General features: G+C 38.4%; 1 protein-coding gene across 1 annotated transcript in view; it reads right to left on the reverse strand.

Annotated features, from left to right (window-relative positions):
* Positions 1-25,915, reverse strand: part of ANTXR1 (anthrax toxin receptor 1) — a 257,202-nt gene that overhangs the window by 206,583 nt on the left and 24,704 nt on the right. Inside the window, 2 exon segments of the mRNA XM_010845314.1 lie at positions 17,946-18,017; positions 22,782-22,853. Of these exon segments, the coding sequence (XP_010843616.1) occupies positions 17,946-18,017; positions 22,782-22,853 (144 nt within the window).

The following is a 25,915-nucleotide window of genomic DNA, read 5'->3' on the forward strand; positions in this document are numbered from 1 at the left end:
GCATATTCAAAAACAGAGACATTACTTTGCCAACAAAGGTTCGTCTAGTCAAGGCTATGGTTTTTCCTGTGGTCATGTATGGATGTGAGAGTTGGACTGTGAAGAAGGCTGAGCGCCAAAGAATTGATGCTTTTGAACTGTGGTGTTGGAGAAGACTCTTGAGAGTCCCTTGGACTGCAAGGAGATCCAACCAGTCCATTCTGAAGGAGATCAGCCCTGGGATTTCTTTGGAGGGAATGATGCTAAAGCTGAAACTCCAGTTCTTTGGCCACCTCATGTGAAGAGTTGGCTCATTGGAAAAGACTCTCATGCTAGGAGGGATTGGGGGCAGGAGGAGAAGGGGACGACAGAGGATGAGATGGCTGGATGGCATCACTGACTCAATGGACGTTGAGTCTGAGTGGACTCCGGGAGTTGGTGATGGACAGGGAGGCCTGGCGTGCTGGGATTCATGGGGTCACAAAGAGTCGGATACGACTGAGCGACTGATCTGATCTGATGTAGTTTACACCTGGTATCATTTTTTCTCTGAAAAATTTCTTTTAACATTTATTTATTTATTTTGTAACACAGATATGCTGGTAATGATTCTCTCAGCTTATTTTTTCTTTCTAGAAACGTTTTGACTTTGCCTTTAATTTTAAGGATATTTTCAATGGATACAGAATTCTGGTTGGACTTTTTTTCATTTTATCTCTTTAAAGATATTGATCCTTTGTCTTTTGGATTGCACAAGCTTTTTTCCAGGGAAAGTACAAGATTTTCATTGATATTTCTCTGTAATATGTCTTTTCCCTCCCCCTTTGACAGCTTTTAAGATTCTCTCTTTATTCTGGTTTTCAAGAATTCAGCTGTCATGTGCTTGGTTTTCAAGAATTCAGCTGTGATGTGCTTAGGTGATTTTTTAAAAAATTTATCCTGTTTGGGGTTCTTTCAGCTTCTTGAATCTGTGTGTGAAATATCATGTTTAGTATTCTAATTATACATATATTAGATCACTTGATATCACCCCACAAATAATAAGATCTGGTTCATCACCCTCCATGTTTTCCCTTCTCTCTTTCAATTTAGATAATTTCTATTAATGTGTTTTTAATTCATTAATCCATTTTCTGCAGATATTGTATTTTTTAGTCTGCAGTTTTCACTTGGTGTTTTGAGATTCTTTCTTATTTTTCAGATACTCCATGTCTTTCTCCATTATATGCACCCTTTCCTGTAAATTCTTTATATGTTTATAGTGGTTGTTTTAAATTCCTGTCTATTAATTCCAATAACTGAGTCATTTGTAGTTTGCTACCATTCCTGTTTTTTTCTTGATCATCGGTTACACTTTCCTACTTCCCATGTCTCACAATTCTTAAATTTGTATTTCACACATGGTATATTTTTTAAAAGCAGTGGAAACTTAGGTATAATATTGATTTGTTTTTTTTGACTAACTGGAGACTGTAAGCCTTTTGTCTTTGTGAGCTGGAGTCGGGGTGGTGCTGAATGTTTAGATTCTCTCTTGAGTTAGGTTGATCTTCGTTTGGGATACAGCTTTAATTAGACTGTATTCCCTGTTATTAACCCAGTTCCCAGCCCTGTCTTTGTGATCTTTTCTGTATTTGAGATGGGAGTTAGGTGCAGTTTCAGATAATTTTGCTTGACTTAGGACTCCAGAATCCAAGCAAGCACCACAAATGGGATGAAGTGATTTCTTTCTCATTTTCAACAACTCTTTTACTGCTACTTTCTTGGGAAACTGCAGAGGTTTGGATGAGAGGGAAGAATTATTAGGCTGAGAAATTTTTCTTTATTGGGGCTCTTTAAGATAATCCATCTCTTTGGTGAACATTGTTGTCTAAGGTTCAGCTGACTTTCCCTCATACCTGAGAGGTCTGTCCATGGCTCACCTACATTTCTAATTTCCCAAACCCAGATCAGGTGGCCACCTTCAAGTACAGAAGCTTCTGCAGATGTCTGCTCAGTTCTACTGGGCTTGTTTCTCTCTCATCTCATCAGTGCTTCCTGTGTGTCTGCTAGCCCCAGTGGAACATATGAATTTTATTTTGTCTGGGCTTTTCTGGTTGACCATGGAAATGAAGGTTTTTCACATCCCTCTACATCCTAACTAGAAGCAGACATACTATAAAGGCTTTTTCTAAATATTTGCGACTACACATTTGTTTCAAGACAGGAAGAAAAATACTGGAGATGATTACCAGCATATAAATATACTCTAGTACCTTTCATCGTAACAAAATAAATCCTCTGTGACCCCACATGTCCCTCTAGCTATTGACCAATTCATTTGCATGTCTCTTCAAAACAAAACTTCTTGAAAGAGTACTTGCTTCCCAGTTTTTCTTGGTAAAGATTTCAAATGTAAAGTGATCTTTATCTATCTCTTCATAGTGATTGAACAAGACTAAGACTGGTTGGAAGCTCTGTGTGCACGGTGCGTGCGTGTGTGTTGGAAGCTCTGTGTGCACGGTGCGTGCGTGTGTGTTGGAAGCTCTGTGTGCACGGTGCGTGCGTGTGTGTTGGAAGCTCTGTGTGCATGGTGCGTGCGTGTGTGCTGAGTTGCTTCAGTTGTGTCCGACTCTGTGTGACCCTATGGACTGTAGCCTATGAGGCTCCTCTGTTCATGGGATTCTCCAGACAAAAATACTGGAGTGGGTTTCCATACCCTCCTCCAGGGGATCTTCCTGACCCAGGGATCGAACCCATGTCTCTTACATCTTCTTCACTGGCAGGCAGGTTCTTTACCATTAGTGCCACTTGGGAAACCCTGCGTGCATGGTGGGGCATACCAGGTGGTGGGTGATCAGCTTTTATCAACAGGATTCTTTGTTGGATGGATCATCCACCGATGCATCAGTGTATGAACATTTTTTCCCCTCTGAAATGATTATTTCTACAGAGAAGTCGTTTTCAAACTCTTTCCTTAGGTGTTAATTCTGGAATTGACAAGGGAGAGGGTTGGAAGTAGCAACATTTATTGTGCATACGTCTCCATAATCTCCCTTGTGTGGTGTCCGTCCATGAAACTTTTCTTGTTTAATTTTGCCAGAGAATACACTTCTCTTTTCTAGTGGAGTTGGAAAAGAGGGAATTTTTCAAATTGTAGTGGAAGCAAGTGGTTCTGAAGGTTGAAAAGATCCTTAGGTAAACTTTTAAACATGTCCTAGTCTTCACCCTGTAACACTTTCTTGCCTTCTGCAGTAGCAGAAGACAGTTCCAGGTTTTGAGCTTTCCAAGGTTCTGCAAGGCTACAAGGCTATTTCCTCCTCAGTATCTCTTATTATGTATGACTTCTCTCCACACTGCTTACATCGTTTGCCACTCTCTGTTTTTTTTCTGTCCTGTGTTTTTGTGGTTTTAATTTCCTCAAAGATGGGCTTTGTGGTTTTGTCTCACCTTCTCCTGATTGTGGGTGCTTTTTGCAAGAAAAGGGGCTAAAATGTCTTTCCCTCTCAATTTAAAATTGAAACCCCTCACCTTTTAGCTCATTTTGCAATGACTTTTGACTCAACAATTCCACTGAAACTGCCTATTTCAAGGCCCTCAATGATCACCACATTCCCAATTTAATGGTTACTTCTCTGCCTTCCTCTTACTCACTCTTTAACAGCAGCACAGTTAACTCCCCTCTCTCAATTAAAAATGCTTTCTTCTCTTGACTTCCATTGTAGCATCCTCTCTCCATTTCCCACATCAGTTGTCCTTTCTCATATTTCTGAGTAAGCTTTGCCTTCTCTTCTAGAACTTTAAAGACTGGAGTGCCCCAGAACCCAGATCCCCTATTCTTACACCTACACTGAACCCCTGGAGAAGGGAACGGCGACCTACTCCAGTATTCTGGCCTGGAGAATTCCATGGACAGAGGAGCTACAGTCCATGAGGTTGCAGAGTCAGATACAACTGAACGACTTTCACTTTTTTCACACTGTCTTACAAGGCAGTCTCATTCTTCACATGGGTTCAGTACCATTCACAAGAGCATGGACTTTGCAGGAAATCAGACTGAATTGAATTCTAGTTCTGCCACTTCTAACACATGTCAACCTTTGGTTTCTCAAATGCAAAGTGAAAGTGTGGAACTATAAGATCTACCAGCTTCCTTCCAGCTCAGAGTCCTGCATCTGATTTTATGTTAGGACCAATGGTTGAAATAGAAGCAGAACCTGGGAATCTGCTGGTAACTGGAGAGGCTACATTTGACAGGCAGGAGTAGTCTACAGTACGACACAGGGTCAAGTGCAGACCAGTAACTGGAGCCCATCAAGGAATTTCCAAATTCCTGAGCTGTCCTAAGCTAGCATAAAGACAGGAACAATGGTTTAATCACAGGGCAACATGATGAATTTGTCCAAACAAACTCCTCTGTATACAACTCTAATTTGGTTTATTACTCATTTGCAGAGTGGTTTTCCCCATGCAGTTTCCTATGGCATTCAAAGTGAAAGTGAAGTCGCTCAGTCGTGTCCGACTCTTTGTGACCCTGTGGACTGTAGCTCTCCAGGCTCCTCCATCCATGGGATTCTCCAGGCAAGAATACTGGAGTGGGTTGCCATTTCCTTCTCCAGGGGATCTTCCCAACCCAGGGATCGAACCCAGGTCTCCCGCATTGCAGGCAGATGCTTTAACCTCTGAGCCACCAACCTGTAAGACCTTCCCCATCACTAACCCTTTCCCCTAGTTGAGTCATATTTTGCAAGAGACGGGAGTGGTGCAAAGTAGGCTCTATAGTCAGGGTTGCCCAAATACAGATTTTTATCCTGTGAGAACATTTAGTTCCACAATCCTCTTAGTTCAATAGGGACAGGGTCTCTCCTGGTGCTGGTGGCATCTAAGATGGTCAGTTTGATGTACCTGAGCTTAGTACTACTGACCACAAGGAGTGTTTGCAGGGGCAGAGGATAGAGTAACACTCTGCCAAATCCTGAGCAACAGAGAATGAGGAGCCCAGAGTCACTTTCTTGGATGGAAGCTGAAAGTAGACAGTTCTACCGTAGATAATAGACAAGAGTCTGCTGTTCTGGTCACGCTGAAAAAAGCTACAGTTCTCTCCAAAAGACAGGACTTCCTTGTCACACTTTGGAGCAATGTTGGGCTGGAGGTGGGAGTAGGTAGGAATATACTAGGTTCACACCAGATAATCCAATCCACAAGTCATATGTGGGTACATCTCTTTGATAAGAATAGGAGAATCACACAAGACATCGGTAGAATGTTGGGAAATGAAAATTCTTATAATCACTAATGGCAGTGTAAATTGGTGCAGCCCTTTTGGAGTACAATTAAATCATGTCTACTAAAGTTACATATTCACATACCAAAGACCTAGCAATTCAATTCCTAGGTATATATCTCTATATCAGAGAAATTTGCTTCCCACCTTCTGGGAGACAGGTACAAGAATGTTCAATGCAACTTTGTTTATAATGGTGAAAAGTTAGAAACAAACTAATTGTATATTAATGAGAGAATAGATTAGTACATGGTGGTACATTATTACAATATAATGCAATGCAACAGAAAGTATACATTAGTTAAAATGAACCAAGTGTAGCTACACATATCTACATAGAAAAAGTTTCAAAAACATGATGTTAAGTGTAAAAAGCAAGCTCAAGAAGAACACAGTATGATAGTTTATTATAAAACTGAATATGAAAAAATACATTATTCATGGGTATGCAAAAATATACAACAGTCATTAAGATGATAAATCCTACTTTCAGGATAGTAATACCTCTGATAAGAGAAAGAGGGGTGTCAAAACATGTAGCATTTTCTTTCATAAGCTTGGTGGTGGATAATGAGGGTTTACAATCCTTTCTTTGTATACTTTGGTTATACTTAAAATATTTAATGGTTTTTAAAAATTGTTGAGGGTGAATATCAAAGGCTGAACCACAGTTCACAAGGAAGCATTCTGAGCCTGTCAAAGGCAGTGCTAAACCTGAGGTTCATGTTCCCACCCGAGAGGCCAAGGGACTAAGAGGTGATGGACAAGCCTGATGTTGACCAATAGTAGATTTTTTTTGGTTAGCCCACAGAAAATGTGTTGGTCTTAGCTCTCTGATTTGAATATGAGAACTCTACCATGTTTGATGCTGCTATTTCTGACGTTTGCCTTGCTGGCTTCATCCAGATAAGAATGTTTGTGGCTGCTGGTCTGTAAGATGTTATCCTTTATCTATGCCACATGCCAGATAGTAGGTGAGCAGGGAAAGTTGTATTTCCTGAGGATCCATGCTGTGCTGGGGTCTCTGCTAGGCTCTTTCTATGCATTAGTTCACAAAGCATCACAACACCACCCAATGGTGTTTATCTTCATCATGCATTTGAAAAGAAAACAGATTTTCTATGTGCTGGTAGAGCCCAGATTGGAGCTGAGGCTGGTCCTGGTACAAAGTGTGTGTTGTCTCTACTACGTATGTGGCATCCAAACTTGGTACAGGACAGTGAACTGTACACAAAGACACAGAAGATGTGTGCGTGTGTTTGTCTGTATAATGTTTTTTCCTAGGGCATAGATTATACTCCAAAATTTGAGAAAGGACTCAACATGATTTTTATGTGAAGTTAAACATCGGTGTGTTACGGAATAGAATACAAGTGTACATTCATTTTAAAGATGAAAGGATGTTGAGGAAATTTCTTATTTTGATGAGCCACTTCAAACTCAACCTAGGGACCCCAGGGCTATGCCTTTCCTTTCTCCTTCCTAATAGCGGCCCTCCAGAGGGAGACTATGAGAAGCGCACAGTCTGCTCTCACACATCCATCTGTTCCTAGACCTACTGAATTGCTTTAAGGTGGGTTCTTTTTTACCGTCATTGAGATTCAATATGAGACGCCCTTAGACAAACTTCCTCTAGAGACATTGCCTGTGTGCTCCCGTCTGGAGGAAGTCTTGCTAGAACCATTAGACAAAGGAAACAATCATTTTTACCTGACGCCATGCCAAAGCAGTCTTTTCTGCCCATATCCCTCTGTGTAGGGAGAGACCAGCCAACGGTTAAAAACTTCAGAGAGGGATGTGAGGCATGGAGACCCGGGGACTTGCTCTGAATTATTCTTGGCTATGCTGTGATGATTTAAGTGGGATGTGTCCATGAGGATTTAGGGTGATTCCTTAATTCTTTGTTAAAACCCCCAACAATAACCACAAATGTAACAGCACCATCTACTAGGCGGCTGGCATTGCTAATCCTTTCAACAGTTCTACGAGGTAGGGATGATTGTAACAGTATTCATTTCACAATCAGAGAAACAGAGGCACAGAGAGGTAAGGACCTTCCCATAGACTGAGACACCATGATATTCTCTCTCAGTCAAAAGGAGAAGATATATAATAAGTGCTCTGCTCCATTTCTCTTAATTTTGCCATCAAATCTTCTTGTATCTGCATGAAAAGTTCTTCAAAATGGAATGAATCCAGGTGCTTTCAAGCACAAAGTATCTGAAGACTCTTTTTCTCTCCTGTTACTTTTAAATTTAGAAAAAGCTTTCAGAATTATGCCCCTTGGTAATGACAGCCTGCAATCATTCTGCTCCAGGAATCAAGTGATGTGTTCAGAATATGTCATTTTCCCCCATGATACTGATGGCAAAACCACACTCTCGACCAAACCAAAGGCTGACTGGGAGGGAGACAGAAGTGTGGTCTCTTGGTTTCTACTCAGCAGTTTGAGCCAAGCGTCCTTGGCTTTCTTTCCAACTCCTTAAGCAATAAGCAAGATGCTTAACCTCTTAACCCCATCTGCAAATTGCTGATTCTACCTCTGTACTTCTTTGTGAGGAGTATTTCCAAGCTATGTTGTTAAAAGGCCGCAAAGATAAAACGTGTAGAGGGCACATGCTTTCAGGGGAAATGCTTTCTGGAAGAAGTCAGAGGGTTTGGGGTGGTGAGTTATGTAGGCTCAGGTTTATTTTTAATTTAAAACTGTATATAGTAGTAAAACTGTGGGAAACTCTATAGTGCAGTGATTAGGCATGTGGGACATTGGGGCCATGGTTCCCGGGCTCAAATCCAGGTTTCTACATTTACAGTAGAGTGGCCTTGAGCCTTTTCTGACTCAGTATCCCCATCTACATAAAACATAATAAATAATATAATTCCCATAGCAACCTTACAAGGTAGGTATCATTATTTTCTATTATAATTGAAAAACATATTCTAGGTTGTCAGTACATAATAAGCCATTAATAGAAGACTATATATATATATATACACACACACACATATATATGTACACACAAATGCATATATACTTCTGTATTTGCACATATTATATGTAGAGTGGTTGCTACCATTTAATTATTCCACAGATAAGAAAAAGGATAACAATATGCATACAGATACAGTGAATTAGGTAAGCTATGTAATGTAATCGAAAAAAAAAATCATTGGATTTAAACACTTTAATTCTGTGAATTAAAAAGAAATCCTACTCTTACTGACCACTTATATGAATTTAGGCAAATAATTCAACCTCTCTGAGAATAATTTTCTTAGCAGTGAAGTGAGGCCATTGAGTTGGATAAGACATAATAATTCTTTGACTCACAGTTGTTTCATTATGCTTTGTTTTTTTTCATCTTGCAAAGTTTACAAGAAAGGTGAAATTTCCAGTTAAAAACAGTGATCTGGTTCTACACATTCCCACCTTTCTTTTTCTTTCCAAAATGCTACAAAAACAGCTGAACTAGTATGAAGGGAAAATGTTTTGCATTGCTGGCAAATTGGTAAGCGTGTTATATACATGCCAGACTCAGAATAATTCCTGCAAGATGTAGAGCTGCTGACATCAAGGTGACAGAAGGACCTACCAGCCTGCAAGTCTGTGACTTGAGGGGGAAAGCCTGTGGTTGATGGTGAGATAGATTCTCAACATAGTGATCCAACATTTACACTTGACTATTTTCCTTTGGCATAAGCTTCCTCCTTACCTTGAACATACTAAGTCTCTACCTTCCTCAAAAAAAAGTTACACTACATATAAATTTTCCCATCTTATTTTCCTATGATCTTCACATTTTCAACAAAGATTTACATGATCTCTGACAGAACTCATCTCAAATCCTAGTAAATGTAGTTGTTCCTCTTTTGAGTCACTCTACTAAGAAAAATTCTCATAAGATGGAAAGAAGAGGAGCAATTTAAGAAAGTTAAAATTTCCTCTTTGAAGCAAACTCATATAAGAAACAGGGGGACACATAAGGCAATTCTAATTCACATTCATGATAAAGATACATCATCTCTAACACAGTGATAGTGTGTGCCCCTCCACATACAAAGAAAAATTCAAGATCAGAAAAATATTCATAGGGTTGAAAGATATTATTTGTCAGTTTAAAAATGCAATGGCACTGATGAAACAAATTAAAGAATGCCTCAATAAATGGAAAGACAGCCTATGTTCATGGATCAGAAGACTTAATATTGTTGAGATGACAATACTACTCAAAGTGATCTACAGATTCAATGCAATCTCTGTCAAAATTCCAATGACATTTTTTTTTTTCCTGCAGAAACAGAAAAACTTATCTTAAAATTCATGAGGAATCTCAAAGGAATCTAAATACCCAAAACAATCTTGGAAAAGAGCAGAAGTTGGGAGATTCATACTTCCTGGTTTCAAAACTTGCTCCAAAGCAATGGTAATTGAAACAGTTTGGTACTAGCATAAGGACACATGTATAGGCCAATGGAATAGAACAGAGGCCCAGAAATAAAACTTGGCGTATATGATCAAGTAATTTTCAACAAGAGTGCCACCCACTGAATGGGGGAAAAGATAGTGTTTTCAACAAAAGGTGCTGGGAAAACTGGATATCTATTTTCAACATAATGAAATTATGCCCTTATTTCAAACCATAGGTAAAAATTAACTCAAAATGGATCAAAGACCTAAATGTAAGAGCTAAAACTATAAGTCTCTTAGAAAAAACAAAGGGGAAAGCTTTATGACCTTGGATTTGGCAATAATTTCTTGAAATGTAAAACCAAAAGCACAAAGCAGCCAAATAAAAAAATAGATAAATTGGATTTATCAAAATTAAATAATTTTATATATTAAAAGACACTATCAACACAGTGAAAAGATAGCTCACAGAATGGGAGAAAATATTTGTAAGTCATGTATTTAATTAGGGCTGAATATCCAGAATATGTAAAGAACTCTTAGAATTCAATGACAACAATAAAAAACAACCCAATTAAAAAATGGGCAAAGGACTTGAACAGACATTTCTCTGAAGAAGATATACGAATGTGCCAATAAACAAATGAAAAAATGCTCAACATTCATCATCATTAAGGAAATACAAATAAAAACTACAATGAGATACCATTTCATACCCATTGGGATGGCTATTACAAAAGAAAAAAAAAAAACCCATCAGATTAAATGGATTAAAAATGAATGTAAGACCTGAAACCATAAATTCCTAGAAGAAAACATAGGTAGTACACTCTTTGCCACTGGTCTTAACAATATCTTTCTGAGCATATATCCTCAGGCAAAGGAAATAAAAAATCAGCAAACCAGACTACATCAAACTAAAAAGCTTCATATCTGATGTGAGTTTAATATCCAAATACAAAGAACTCATACAACTCAACAGCAACAAAACAACCCAATTTAAAAATGAGTTGAGGACCTGAATTGACATTTTTCCAAAGGCATACAGGTAGTCAACAAGCACACAAAGAGATGTTCAACATCACTAATTATCAGGGAATTGCAAATTAAAACCATAATGAAATATCACCCCATGCCTGTTCAATGGCTATTAACAAAATGGTAAGAAATAAAGAGTGCTGGAAAGGATGTGGAGAAAAGGGAACTCTCAAACACTGTTGATGGGAAGGTAAATTTGTACAGCTATTAATGGAAAACAGTATGGGTTTTCCTCAAAAAAGAATAGAACCATCAGCTACTTGACTTCTGGGTATTTATCCAAAGAATATGAAAACACTAATAATAAAAGACATATGTGCCCCCATATTCATCATAGTATTAGCATTACTTACAATAACCAATGTATAGAAACAACCTAAGTGACTGTCAATGGATGAACATGACATGAATAAAGAACATGAATGGATAAGAATATGTGCGTATATGTGTGTGTCTGTATGGAGAGGAATACACAATGGAATACCACTCAGTCATGAAAAGATAAGTGCATAAAAAGTCCTGCCATTTGCAACAGCATGAATGGACCTAGGGGATACTATGTTAAATGAAATAAATCATTTCGGAGAAATTTTCGGAGAAAATAAATCAGACGGAGAAAGACTGATAAATACTGTACGACTTCACTCATATGTGGAATATAAAAGTCAAGCATACAAACAAAAATAAGTGAATACACCAAACCAACCAAAAACAAACATGTAGATTCAAAGAACAGAGTAGCTGTCAGAGGGGAAGGTATTGTAAGTGAATGTGAAATGGCTAAAGAGGATCAACTATGGTGATGAACGGAAACTAAATTTTTAATGGTGTCCATGTTGTAGTGTACACTGAAGTAGAAATATATGTTGTACAAATAAAACTTACATAATATTATAAACCAAAGTTATCTCAGTTTTTAAAAAAATCAGAAAATGATCAATAAGAATGTGAAGAAATTGGAATCTCTATGCGTTGTTGGTAAGAATGTGAAATGGTGAGGCCACTGTGGAAAACACAAAACACTATGATGTTTCCTCAAAAAATGAAACAGAGAATTACTATATAATCCAGCAGTTCTACTTCTAGTGTATATCCCCAAAGAACTGAATGCAGGGACTTGAACAGATATTTACATGCTAATATTCATAGCAGCATAATTCACAACAGCCAAAAGATGGAAACAACTCAAATGTCCGTTGACAAATAAATGGATAAACAAAATGCATTATATACAAACAAAGCAATATTATTTGGGCCTTAAAAATGAACAAAATTCTGATGCATGCTACAATATGGATGGACCTTGAAGACATGTTAAGTGAAATAAGCCAAACACAAAAGAACACAAATTAAATGATTCTATATGAAGTACCTAAAACAGACAAATCCAGGGAGATAGATGGTAGAACAGAGGTTACCAGGGACTGGGAGAGTCTCAGTTTAGGATGATGAAAAAGTTCTGGACTTGGATAGTGGTGATGGTTGCACAACTTACTGCCATCACATTGTATGCTTAAAAATGTTTAAAATGTTAAGCTTTATGGATGTACATTTTATCACAAATAAAATATATGATGGATATGAATACAATGGAAAAGAAATGATGTGACTGACGATGGGTTAATATGCAAAATATACAAATAGCTCATACAACTCGATATCAAAAAACAAACAACCCAAGATACCCAAGAGGCATAACAGCTATAAATATTAGAAAAGAGGACAGATGTTATCATTAATTGCAAATAATGTAACCATCTTGCTAGAAAAAATACTTCAAAAGTAGAAAAATACTAGAATTAATAAAATGGTTCTTTAAAATGTTGAGATAAGAAATAAATCTACAAAGCAATGATTTCCCCCAGGCCAGTATTTCTTAACTGTTTGGGAGGCATTGGCCTGTTTTGTTGCAAATTATAATCTCCTTGACTTGCAAATCTTAAAAAATAATTTTATGGAGTTCAGTAAAAGCCCAGGGATCCCAAGCTATAGATTAATTGCTTTATAGTGAACAATAGTTTAGAAAATACAACAGAAAAGAAATTCATTCATGACAGAAGCAAAATTTTAAAATGTCTAAGAATAAACCTAATGAATACTGCATGAGACTGATTTGAATAAAATATCAAAACCGTACAGGGGGACATAAAAGAGAAGTGATATATCCTTAAGTAAGAAAATAGATACAGTAATAATGTAATGCTATTTTGTTCAGATTATTCTGTACTTTTCATACAATTCAAGCAAAAACTCAGGTATATTTTGGAATATTTAATAATTTAAATAATTACTTGAAGTGCACATGGTAGGGAAAAAGAAACCCAGTCACTTAAAGACCAGATTTTCACCCAAGATTAGAGGTAAGGAAGGACTTATCTTTCCATGTTAAAACTAATTAAAATAATGAGGTACTAGCATAAGAACAGACAAATGCAGTACATCAGAATAGAAAACCAGCAAAGGACCCAAGTCTATGAGAAAGTTTAAAATTTTAAATCAGTAGTAAAGGTTTACCCAGCATCTAAATGGTGTTAGAAAAACCATCTAAACATCTGGAGAAAAATGATGGCCCTCATACCTTATATCAGGTTAATTCTAGAAGTAATAATGTAAAAAAATTATTAAAAAAGTACAGTTACTAAAGGTAGTCATATAAAGGAAAATAGTAGCCCAATCATAATTATGAATACTGATTTAAAATTTCTGAATAAAATACACAAAACAGAATTCAGCTCTACTTTAAAATAATAAAATATCACAACCAAGTGTAACCAGAAATGCATCTGACCCAGTAGTAAAATATCTTTTCAATGCATTTCACTGTATTAGTTAGGTCAAAAAAAAATATGATCTCAATAGATACCAAAAATGCATTTAATTAATTCGAGTATCTATTTCTTTTTTCTTTTATAGGAAGAGTTGGACTTCCTTGACATGGTCTGGTTTCAAATGAAACATTTGAAGCATTTTTCTATTAAGATCAGGAAAAAGACCATCCAGGGAGTTTTTAGGGACTCATGTGCAATAGTTAACACTAAAGTAATGTATTCTAATAACTCTCAATTAACATCAGTTAACACTTAAATTAACTTAAATTCATATGTTAATGAAGAAACCTAAAAAAACTTGCTACACATTGTCAATTATTTTTCAAACTGATGACGCCAAGAAATCTTGAAAGAGCAGCATGATAGAATGCAAAGCACATGAGTTGAACTGAATCCAGAATCCAGAACCAGAATGCCAGTTCTGCCATTTTCATTCTTTGACCTGAACAAGTTGTCTAAACTCTGAATTTCAGTGTCCTTATCTGTAGTACTGAAGCAGCAGCAGGTAAGATGGAGTTAAATTTGCTGTCTTTTCTGTTGACTGTAAAAATGTCTGGACAAATGAAGAAAGCAAACACAGTAAAACTCTGAAAAGCAAAAAATCAGGTGAATTGGAGAGTTAAAACCTAGAGAAATAATCCATACAGGAATGAATTCCAATTTTTTTTCCTTCATTTCCTTCATAGCTTTAATCCGAGGGTGGTCTCAGTCACATGGCAGTAGCCTGGGATGTCATCTGAAAAACTAAGAAAGTCCCCATATTTTTGGCCTCTGGGAAAAGAGGTCCCTGTGGTCCAAAGAATGTGGAGGAAATCCCATTTCTATTCTCTTTTATTATCCTGGCTTTGTCCCAAGGGTGGCCTCGGTACAGAACTGCACGCAGCAATGTGGTGACCAAAACTCCACGAGGAACCCTGTTTTTCTTGCTTGGAAAGGGGGGCCCTCACTGAGAAAATTAGTGTGTGGGGAATCCTAGAGAGGAGAGAGCTGGAAAAGGGGATCCTTCTAACTGTGTATGAAGCTGTGTAAGTCCCGGGCTCATCTCTGAACCGCACATGTGCAGCAGAGACCCAAAGCAACTTAGCAAAAACTGAAAACTGAACCAAAAGAAAAACCACCACCCACAGAAGAGATAGAACTTGTGATCTGAACTTCGCCATGGCGATTGCCAACTAAAGCAAACAAACAAATCAGCATTCTCTATAGGATTTGAATATGACTCAGTCTTAACAATCTAATATTAAAAACTTTTACAATATAACCTAAAATTGTTTGACATACAAATCACCTGGAAAATGTAACCAAGTCTCAAGAGAGAAGACAATAAGCCAATCCTGAGCTACTGGAATTATCAATTATAATATAATAGTTATTATATAATAGGAATTAAAATAACTATTTTTATAGTCATAGTATTATAGTTATATAACTATAACAACAATATAATCCATGAGGTAAAGGTAAACACACCTAAAATAAAAGGAAAGAAATTCTCAGCAGAGGAAATTTTTTTAAAAGAACCAAATAGATATTTTAGGATTGAAAAAATAAAGTATCTGTAATTAGAAATTCAGTAGATGAGCTAAGCAGCAGCATGGAGATGACAAAGGAAAGTCAATATGAAGATAGAATGACAGAAACAATCCAGTATAAAGAACAGAAAGAAAATTGCAAAAAACAATTGAACAGAACTTCAGGGACATGTGGAATAACACCCAAAAGGTTGAACATGTATGTCACTGAGATCCCAGAAGGAGAGGGGAAAACGACCAGTGCAAAAAAAACTATTTGAAAAATAACGGCTACAGAGACACCCAATTTGATCAAAGTCATAAATTTCTAAATTCAAGGAGTTCAACAAAGCCAAAATAGGAAAAACTCAAAAAACAAGCAAAAAAAGAAAAAGACTAGCTATGGCAGACATATCATAATCAAACTGCTGAGAACTAAAGGTAAAGAGAAAAACAAAATCTTTAGTTAGTGAAAAATAATACTTTACATAATTATTTTTCACTGTATTAGTCCAACCTTCCCCTGGTTTCCCTGTGTGGACCTAATGCCAAGAATTGGTTTCAAATGTACCTTTGATATTATTTCTTTTAATACGCCCCAAATCTTTTGCTCTTGTTGAAATAAGAATCTCTAATTCATGTCTTGTTTTTCAGCAAGTTTTTAAAAATTCTATAAGTTTCCACATTATTATACAGGTCTAATAATGCATCTTTCCCTGTCTTGCAGGGATATTATGAAGATCAAATGAGACAATTGATCTTCATATTAAATATAAATATTTATTATATTTCAAAAAATATAAACTAAAACTCTGAAAATTATGTATTTCAGAAACTATCAGTTTGGGAGCTTTAAAGCCTAATTCATTACACCAATCTCATGAGGAAGTATTTTAAATACTTTCTGGCTTGCCCACATCTCTCCACAGGCTGACAAGGTTAGGGATGTGTCGGTGAACCATTGCCATGCTTCACCAGCTGATCCGTAGTTTAGGCCAAGAGGTCACCACATAAAACTCATTCAGTCTTTGTTGGATTTACAATGTTGTGTTAATTTCTCCTGGACAGCAAAGTGATTCACTTATATACATTCTTTTCATATTCTTTTCCATTACGGTTTATCACAGGATATTGAACATGATTCCCTGTGCTATACAGTAGGGCCTTGTTGTTTATCCATTTTCTATATAATAGTTTATATCTGCTAATCCTAAAGCATTCAGCCTTTAGCAAGGTATTTCTGGCTGTTATTTGATGTATCTTCATCCTTTAATATTAAATGCTGCATCCAGAAAAGTAGAGATTCGAATCCCAGCCTTCTCCTTGGCACAAGATACTAAGAGTAGTAAAGGCACAAAAAACTAGATTCAAAGTAGGATTCAGATGACTAATTGGAACTAGCATAACCAAAATGGGTCTGAAAGCCTCAGCGTTCTAATAGTGTTTATAAATCTGTGACCTTCCCCGACCTCTCCAACTTCCCAGAGGCTATGAGCAGTAGCACACAAAATATCCACAAGGGATGTGTGATCTTGGTCTCTCGCCAAACTCTCAGGCATGGAGAGAGTGGAATCAGCATAACACAGCATTAGGCAGCCTTGGGTTGCAGGAGGATGTGAAGAATGGCTAAGAGAGGAGTTTTCTCTAAAGAAAAGACATCTTTGTAAATTAAGACCGAGATATTATCATATATAAAGACTGAGAGAGATTAGGAGTCTTGCATGTGGTCCACAGGGTACAGACAGTGTCTCAGAGTTTCTTAAAATTCTTGGCCAATACTGAAGGGAAGTCACACAGGCTTCTTGGGTGTCATGAGTCTCTGATTACCAGCAGGTGGAGCAGAAAGGATGTGCAGCCTGGATCTACAGTGGGTTCTGCTCTTTTCTTAGGAACAAGATAAGGCTCAGTTTCCCCTTCTGTCATAAGGAATAAGAAACCTCTATTTTGAAAATGCGATTTCAGTGAGTCTCATATGGCATGAGTGCATATAATAGACACTGCTAAAGGTGTAACAGGATTTGGAAATTCCATGTAGTACGGAGGACTATTTTTGTTACAGATGGGAAGCAAAGACACAGAGAAAAACAAGGACTAGATTGCTGTGTGAGTGCAAATTCCAGGAAACCTTACTCCATCCTGTTAGTCCTATTCTCATTTCTAGAAGAATGGTAGAGAATAAAGTCCTTTGCCCTCCCTGTACTTGCTATTCCTCCCTTTCTCCATCCTGTTCACATAAGTCAGTCAGTAATCCCAAGAGTGCCCCACCCTGGGGCCTCTCTCATGTGGACCACACCACTTTTTAAAACATAGAATCATTAACTCAGGAAAAGTGTCGTCTCCTATACGCCACCCTAGCTGTGAATAAATGACACGTCTCTGTTACTGCTAGTTTTCACCTACAAGTGGTAAAACCCCAAACAATGTTTGTGTTACGCTAGGTCTAAATAATCCTTTTATGTCAAAAACATTTTTCCACACCTGATTCAAATTGTCTTTTATCTTGTGGTACCGTAAGCCCTCCCTTTCTATTTCCTGCCTTTATAATTATGGATGATAATATTTCAAGTTCTTGGTGCTTTCACCGTGCTCAATCCACAAAATAAATCTAATTTAAAGAAAAGAAAATATAGTCCCCTAAGAATCTGGTTTGCTAACATTTTGCTCCACGTCAGCAGACTGAGTCACCAAGGTAAAATTTACCTTAATGTGATTCAGTCATTTATAAAGTTTCACCAACAGCAGGAAATTCTATCAAAGTCATCGCAGAGTAAATTAGCAGATGGGTCAATGTGCAAAGTTCAAGGCATAAGTGAAGAGAACTATTTGATTAAAATAACAGGTCAAGGCTGGCAGGAGGGCACAAATATCAGAACTACTCAAGAAAAGATGGGTTTTGTAATGACAGAGATGGGGAGCATCCTTACCTGTCTTCTGTGAGTTTCATTAGGGTTGTTCCTTGAGTAGAGAAGACAATAAAGGACATTCTTAGCTGTGGGCTGGAAGGAAAAGCAATTCTATTAGGGCAGAAAGAGACACAGTGGAGTGCCATTCCCTTCTAGGCTTCCCCCTCTTTCTTCCCTTTTATCATGGCTGCCAGAGCTGCCAACCTACAACCCAAAGGGCACTTCCACAGCTGGTGTTGCAAGTATTTAGCCACCAGAAAACCTGAAGCTGTGGATCAAAGAGAAGACTCTCTTTGTCTTCCTGGAAGCTGCTTCTGATTTGACACCATCACTCAGTGAATGTGGATTACAAGTAAGAAAGCTAAAACTCATCACTTTCCTCTGCTATGTCTGAAGTGTGCCCCTAGAAGACTGGTTTGCATCCTGTCTATACAATTCAGGATCCCAACAGAAAAATTCGTGGGTGTCTCTGCTATAGTCTGGTGTATCCTATAATGAATGGAGTGTCTTAGACAGTGGCAGCTTTATGCCATTAGTCACCAATATTATACAGTTTATTTTACTTGGAAAGTAGGATCACAATCAATTTGTCATCTCTATTTGGCTTTCTAAGGAGGTTACCTTGTAAGGAGAGCATATGCGGATGGGCCACAAGAATAACTATTCTACTTGGTAGTTAGAACTTCTCATGATTAATGAATACATCAGCATGGTTTTTACATGGCAGTGATTGGGAACTTTATCAATGTAAAATCCACACTCTGAAAGACAGGATAACCCTCGGGTGAGGACAAACGTAACTTTTTGTCTGCAAGATGGACTGTCACACTACCACGGATCCACCACGGGAATGCCGCCCTTTGGGGCTCTCTCTAGGTAGCCAGCTGGTTTCATAATATCAACCTATTTCTACATGATGCAATAATTTCTCATGTCTGACCTGGCCACAGATCTTATAGTTCCCACTTCCTAAAATGTTTCCCCAAACCTGTTCCCCTTTTCCTGACAATAGTAATTGTTTCCTAGTTGGTGACCCAGCTGATCATCATTCCTTGCTCCAATTCATTCCTCACACTGCTTCCAGAATTATTTTCCTAAAATATAAATCAGATCTTGTCACTCATCTTGTCATCTCTATCAAACCTCCAATGGCTTCTATCGCCTCCAAGATAAAGTTTACATCCATTACCTTATGTCCAATGCATCTTTGGAAACCCTTAGCGTGGTCTGTAATACATAGTAGGAGCCCAGGCAACACCTGGTGAGTTGAAATTGGCCTCTTGAGAAAGACCTGGGTTCTCTGTCCATGGCATCAGGCTGCCTGGTACTACTTCACCAGTGCTGAGGACATTACATCACAAGTGATAGTAACAATCATAAGTTTCATAATAATATAATAATCGCCAGTCCAATGATGTGCTTACTATGTGTCAGGCACTATTGTAAGTGATTCCCATGTATTATCTCATTAAACTTGTAACAACTTTACGAGATCATTACTATTACCGATCTTTATTTTCCACAAAAGGAAATTGAGACTCCGAAAGGTCACACAGTGGGAAAGTGGTGAACTTTGGGCTTAAAACCAAGCATTCTGATTCTAGAACTTGGGTTCTTCACCACCAGGTTATACTGCCCACCTTATATAGAATTATTAAGCTCTGGAAAGAATGAATTTGAAATGTGGGAAATGTAGGTCTCCAAACAGTAACTGGTATATGAGTCTGGGCTGAAGACATAATTTGGGAATTCTCAGCATACTAATGTGAGTAAAATTGTTCAGAGTGTCAACAGGGAGATGGGAAGGGAGCTAAACCTAGAACCAACACTAACATTTAAAGGCCTGGCTCCGGTCAGTGGATGAAAGGTGAGCCAGAAGTCAGCGAAGGAGAGGATTTCAAGGAGAGATAAATCTGAATCCAATGAAGTGCCTCTAACCAGCAGAGCAAGCACTACATGGCTCTCAATGGATTTGTCCTATTGAGCATCACTTTGGGACTGTGGTGAGAGTAAGCAGATGTAAGGGTGGGGATAAAGGCAGATGGGAATGGGTTAAGGAATGAATGAGAAGTAAGGATGGAGCCAGACAGTCTTTAAGGATATTTTAGTGAGAAACTGGGAAAGAAGGTAGCATCTATAGGAAGACAGGACCAGGAAATTCATTTTTTTTTATGAGATTTTATCTATTGGCAATGGAAATGGAGCCAGAGGAAAGGTAGAGAAAAATACAAGAAAGAAACAAAGACCTGGGGGAATATTGGAGACAATGGGATAAAATGGACTAATGCGAAAAGACTGGCATTAAATAAAGGGGATACTTGAATCTCAGAGACAATGGGAAGGCATGAATATGTCTTTTAAGAGGAGGATTAGAGTAAGAGGTAATCCCTTGCCTGCTATTCTCTGGGCTTTTGGTGAAACAGCAGGTGAAGTTCTTTGCTGAGAGTGATGGGTGTGAGGTGTTGTATGAGGGTTTAAAGAATATGGTGAAAAGTTATGGTATTGAATGAGCATGTACTGTATGTTGGGCACTATTGGCGGCCCTGGGCCTGCAGCAGTTAACAAAAGACAGTTCCTCCTTTTGGAGTCTGCATGGCTCCTGTTGTGTCCTGATGCCACATTTTAATGGGGGTCCATAGCCAAAGAGGACCAGAGGAGACATTGAAAGGAAGGTGGAAACTCCCTGGTGGTCCAGTGGTTTAGAGTCCATGCCTCCATTGCAGGGGACACCAGTTTGATCCCTGGTTGGGGAACTAAGATCTCACATGCCTCATGGCACAGACAAAAAAACAAACAAACAAACCAGGAAAGTGCCTCGTGGTCTGGATTAAGCCATATCAACTATTCTGGTCCTTAGTTTCTTTGTCTATAAAACAAACAACTGGATTAAATGGTCTCTCAGTTTCCTCAATCCCTACCTCTAATTTCTTTGAATCTAAAACAGCAGAGTGTCTGGAGGTACTGAAGGAACTGGGGAAGAGAAGTGCGGAGTGCCCACTCTAAGTCAGGTGCTGGGTTTGTTGCTTTGAGCACATTTTCTCTTATAATTTTCACATGTAAACTGAGGTTCAACCAAGGTGAGTCAGTTGCTTTGGTTGCCCAGTGGAGCTTGGATGCAACTCCACACCTGCCTAACTTCAAATCTTTTTTCAGGAGACTCCTTTGTTTTAGAGGAAACAGAAAATAATCAGAGCAAATAGAAACATAGCAGAGACTCCCAAGTATCTGGAGGTAGATTTGTTTTATATCACTCCTGGATGAGAGTGTAGGAAGGGACATTATGGGTCAACGACAAAAGGAAACTGGAACTGTCCAACTATTGGGTTTGTATTTGACTCAAAAGGCAGCAGTTTCTCACCAGAGCTTTTCAAGCTGGCAGTTAGCGGGTAGCTCTTAGGATAGCTTGGAAAGTTATTCCTTTCAATTCTAAGCTTCTATGAGTCTCTTAAATATTTTGTTTCTCTCCTTTCCCTCTGTTTTCCCCCTCCATCTCCTCCCAGCTTCTGTTTTCTCCATTCATCTGGGCTTATATGCTACTTGCTCTGCTGCTGCTGCTGCTGCTAAGTCGCTTCAGTCGTGTCTGACTCTGTGCGACTCCATAGACAGCAGCCCACCAGGCTCCTCTGTCCCCAGGATTCTCCAGGCAAGAACATTGGAGTGGGTTGCCATTTCCTTCTCCAATGCATGAAAGTGAAAAGTGAAAGTGAAGTCGCTCAGTCGTGCCTGACTCTTAGCAACCCCATGGACTGGAGCCCACCAGGCCCCTCCATCCATGGGATTTTCCAGGCAAGAGTACTGGAGTGGGGTGCCATCGCCTTCTCCAGCTACTTGCTCTAGTTTCCAATTTTTGGCATCACAGAGAGGATACCCCTTACCCTGCTCCCTCTGGTCAGGCAGATGGGTACATGTGGAGACCAGAAGGTGAATTTGCAGGGAACACATTTATCAGTACCCTGGTCTCAGAGGACAACTTGTCTCCTGAGTTAAAAACAAAACAAAAAAATCTCACTCACAGAAGATGTATACGGCTACTCATATTGGCTGGAAGACTCAATAGAGGCCACCAAGCAGAAGTGGAGTTGCTTTCAAAATTACAACATCCAGAACAATTTTTACCAAAGACCTGGACAACTGGTTTAAACTCTAGCATATAGGTGAACGCTATCAAAGTTGTGTTGTCGTTTGGCAGCTGCACCCAAAGAGGGTAAAATGACCTCCTTTCTTTTACTAGTGGGAGTCTACATTTACTGGACTGCTAAGACCCCTGCAACGTGTACAGTGCTGACGTTCAAAATTTCATTTTCCTCTCTTGGACACATGGTTGAGAATGCTCAGAGCATTCTATATCACAGGGCACATAGCCAGGCTGAATAAGCATGGTGGTTTGCCCAGGATTGAGGAGAGCTCCCAGGGTATGAAACTTTCAATGCTAAAACCAAGGAGGTTCTGGGCCAACTGGGATGAATTGGTCACTTTACACTCCATAAGGTGTAAGACGACCTTACACCATACACATGGGTCCAGCTAGAATGAGCCAATTTCTCCAGCATAATGCACTGTGAAAGAAAATATTAATGATCCTTCTAGAAGGATATTATTTGACAAGAGAGGGAGAAAGTTAAAATGTTGATCTTATAACCAAATTGGGTTCCTCCTGAAAACACATAGTCAAGTTATTCTATTTAAAAACAACAAAAAAAATAGTCTGACATGTGGCAAAGATGAAAACAAAGGCAAGTCTCTCTTCCAAGGTCTGAGATTCTACCTTTGTCAAAAAGCACCCCCAAACTAGTCAGTAATTAGAATAGCAAACATAGGCTGGGTTTACTTTATGGCCAAGAGCTACATATTTCTCACCTGATGAATTTATGAGCCAACTGTTCCACAAAGTAATAGATTTCATTCCAGTGGTGCAGCACACTTCCTGACCTAGGGAAATAAAGCAGATGTGATTTAATCAGGTGTTCATTTGTCTTTACCTTGTGTCATATATTCTATTCTTTCACAGTTGATCTATCCTTTAACAGGGCTCACCATCTGAAACTTCCATAACTTTGGAAATTACCTGAAAGGATGCTTAGAATTAATTTTAGAATTCTGAGAAACTTTGGTAAAGAACTCTCTTCACTCCACCTCCGACTCCTTACCACCCCTACTCTAGACACTCATATGTCAAAAAAATTCCTGGGCCCAGCCAGATTCACAGGTTAGTTTCACAGCTTTAAGGAATAGTTATTTTTGTGCAATTTATTGCTCTGATTAGAGAAGAAATAGTATTCCAATTCATTCAAATGAAATTGGCACAAACTATATGCCCAAATAGACAAAAACAAATTCCACTCCTCAAAAGAGTCAAAATTCATTGGTAAATACAGATTCAAAGTCTCTAAAAAAAATATTAGCAAAACAAATCCAGCAGGAATTCAAAAGAATGCTAATTAGTTCATTGGTGATTTATTTCCGTAAGATATTGATAGTTCAAAATTTAAGGATCCAGTACTTTGGCCACCTCATGTGAAGAGTCGACTCATTGGAAAAGACTCTGATGCTGGGAGGGATTGGGGGCAGGAGGAGAAGGGGACGACAGAGGATGAGATGGCTGGATGGCATCACCGACTGGATGGACATGAGTTTGAGTGAACTCTGGGAGTTGGTGATGGACAGGGAGGCCTGGCGTGCTGCAATTCATGGGGTTGCAAAGAGTCGGACATGACTGAGCAACTGAACGGAACTGAACTGAATGTATCTAGTCATACTAATACTTAAAAGAAGAAAAATGATACAGCCCCTCATCATTAAAAAGGGATCCTTTTACTGAAAAAAAAGAGGGAAACTTTCTCTAAGACATATGGAATCATAGCACTTTAGATTTGGAAATGGGCTTATTTCCCACAGTTGACTTCTGTTTCACTGATACCACTTACTACTGCTTCAATTCACCTTATAAGTATTTTTCATAGTGCTCATACTCAATCTGTTGCACTGACTTCATAGTAGCTTTTTCTATTTTAACGTACTCTTCTGTAGACTTGATGTTCTTTTCTTTTTATTAAGGATCTGTTTCAGCTGAGCTCTGCATTTCTGCCTGTCATAATTGTTGAGGTTAGTTTGCTTTTTGGACTCTGACATTTTGTACTGAAAACATTTTCCACTGGTTTCAGATAGCTTTTATTTTTATGCGCTCATCTACCTTAATTTTAACTTCTAGAAAGTTATTGTTATTTTTGTTTCAGACTATTTTATAGATCTTTAAGATGAATCTGTGCAAAGTAAATTTTATGCCTTTTTTTCTGTGATTCAATATGTCTAGGAACTCTTATTCTGGTTAAGTGTATTCCACCTCTATGAGTAAAATCTATTTTTTTCTGCCCCACATCCAGTAATGACATGTCTGTCTGATCTGAACAGAAGTGATACAATATGTTATGGTCAAACACTGCAAGATTACTTATCATAAGGATATGGAAGTTCTCCAAGTTAACCTATAACTTCAATTCTAGGAGAAATTCTGAAAAAATGTTTTGTGAAACTCAAAAACTGACTTCAAAAATGAAATGAAGATTAAAGTTATAAAAGTAATCAAGGTAATAATGAAAAAGAACAAAGTTGGAAAGCCTGCCCTATCGAATATAGCAACCTCATACACATGATATGTAAGAGTAGAGCCAATGGAGTAAAATGGAAAACTACATCCACACCCCAGTGTATGTAAGGTCTTGCTATAATACATAGGGAAAGAGGTGATTCAAACTGTGGAGGGAGAATAAACCCTTCCATGTCATTGCAGTGACAATGGATTTCTAATTGGAAATAACCAATCAGATCGCTATCTCATACCAAATGTAACCCTAGGTGTATTAAAACCTAATAGGAAAAACAAAACTTTCAATCCATTGGGTGAATTATAGAAGATTTTCATGTCATCAGGTTAGTGAAGAGTTCCCTCAACCAAATACAAAAAGTAGGAATTGTTCTTTACAAAAAGAATTATTATGACTATTATAAGTGTCTAAAATTCTGGATGACAAAAGATAAGGATGACAAAAGCAAAGATGAGGAAGAGATTGAGAGAAGATGTTTGCCACAAAAATAAATGGCAAAAGATTAGTGTCTAGTATATGTTAATCAGTACAAGTAAATGTTAACAAGGCAAACAATACAAAAATAGACAAAGGATCAGAACAGGCAATCCCTTGAAGGATGGCAAATCAGCATTTGAAAAAATATTCAACTCCTCCTCTAATAAATCCAGAAATGCTTTGTTTGGGGAAAAGCAAGTAGTTTTGGGGGGCAGCAGCATAAAGCCTACAGGGTCGAGGAGTGGGGAGTTGGGGAGATGCAGAAAAATAAACCTTTTCCAGTAAAACTCTCTATTCCAGCTTCTCAGCCTTTATACATTCCATCTGCTTGAGACACACAATGTCCACACTGGCAAACTCCTACTCATCTGTAAGAGCCAACTTGATCTCTGCCTGCTGCCTTTCACCAACACAGATGGGGCTCATTGCTTCTGCCCCGGGATCTCAGGGCACTGTGTCCATCTCTCAGTCATCATCCTCGGATACTGGGTTGCCATCACTTTTTTTCTTCAAGCTTCCATTGTGAGAATGTGAAGGATATTTCCCTCCCCAGCATCTACCTATTAGTTGGATGGAAGGAAGGAAGAAAAGCGTGGGGAGACGTCTCTATTGCTCATGGATGCCTCCTGATCTTTTGCCAGCTGGTCCTGGCTTCTGGCCTTGTTTGGATGAGTGTCTCAGGCCTGAGACTCAGATACCTCCAGCCAATTCCTGTGACCCTATGTGATCCCGAGGAGCCTTCCCAGAGGGGCCAATGATTCTAGAGTACAGGTCCTCAATGAATGGGCCTATCTAATCAATGCAAAGAAATAGAGGAAAACAACAGAATGGGAAAGACTAGAGATCTCTTCAAGAAAATCAGAGATACCAAAGGAACATTTCATGCAAAGATGGGCTTGATAAAGGACAGAA

This window comes from Bison bison, unplaced genomic scaffold (genome assembly GCF_000754665.1).
Source record: "Bison bison bison isolate TAMUID 2011002044 unplaced genomic scaffold, Bison_UMD1.0 scf7180017864215, whole genome shotgun sequence".
NCBI classification, from domain to species: domain Eukaryota; kingdom Metazoa; phylum Chordata; class Mammalia; order Artiodactyla; family Bovidae; genus Bison; species Bison bison.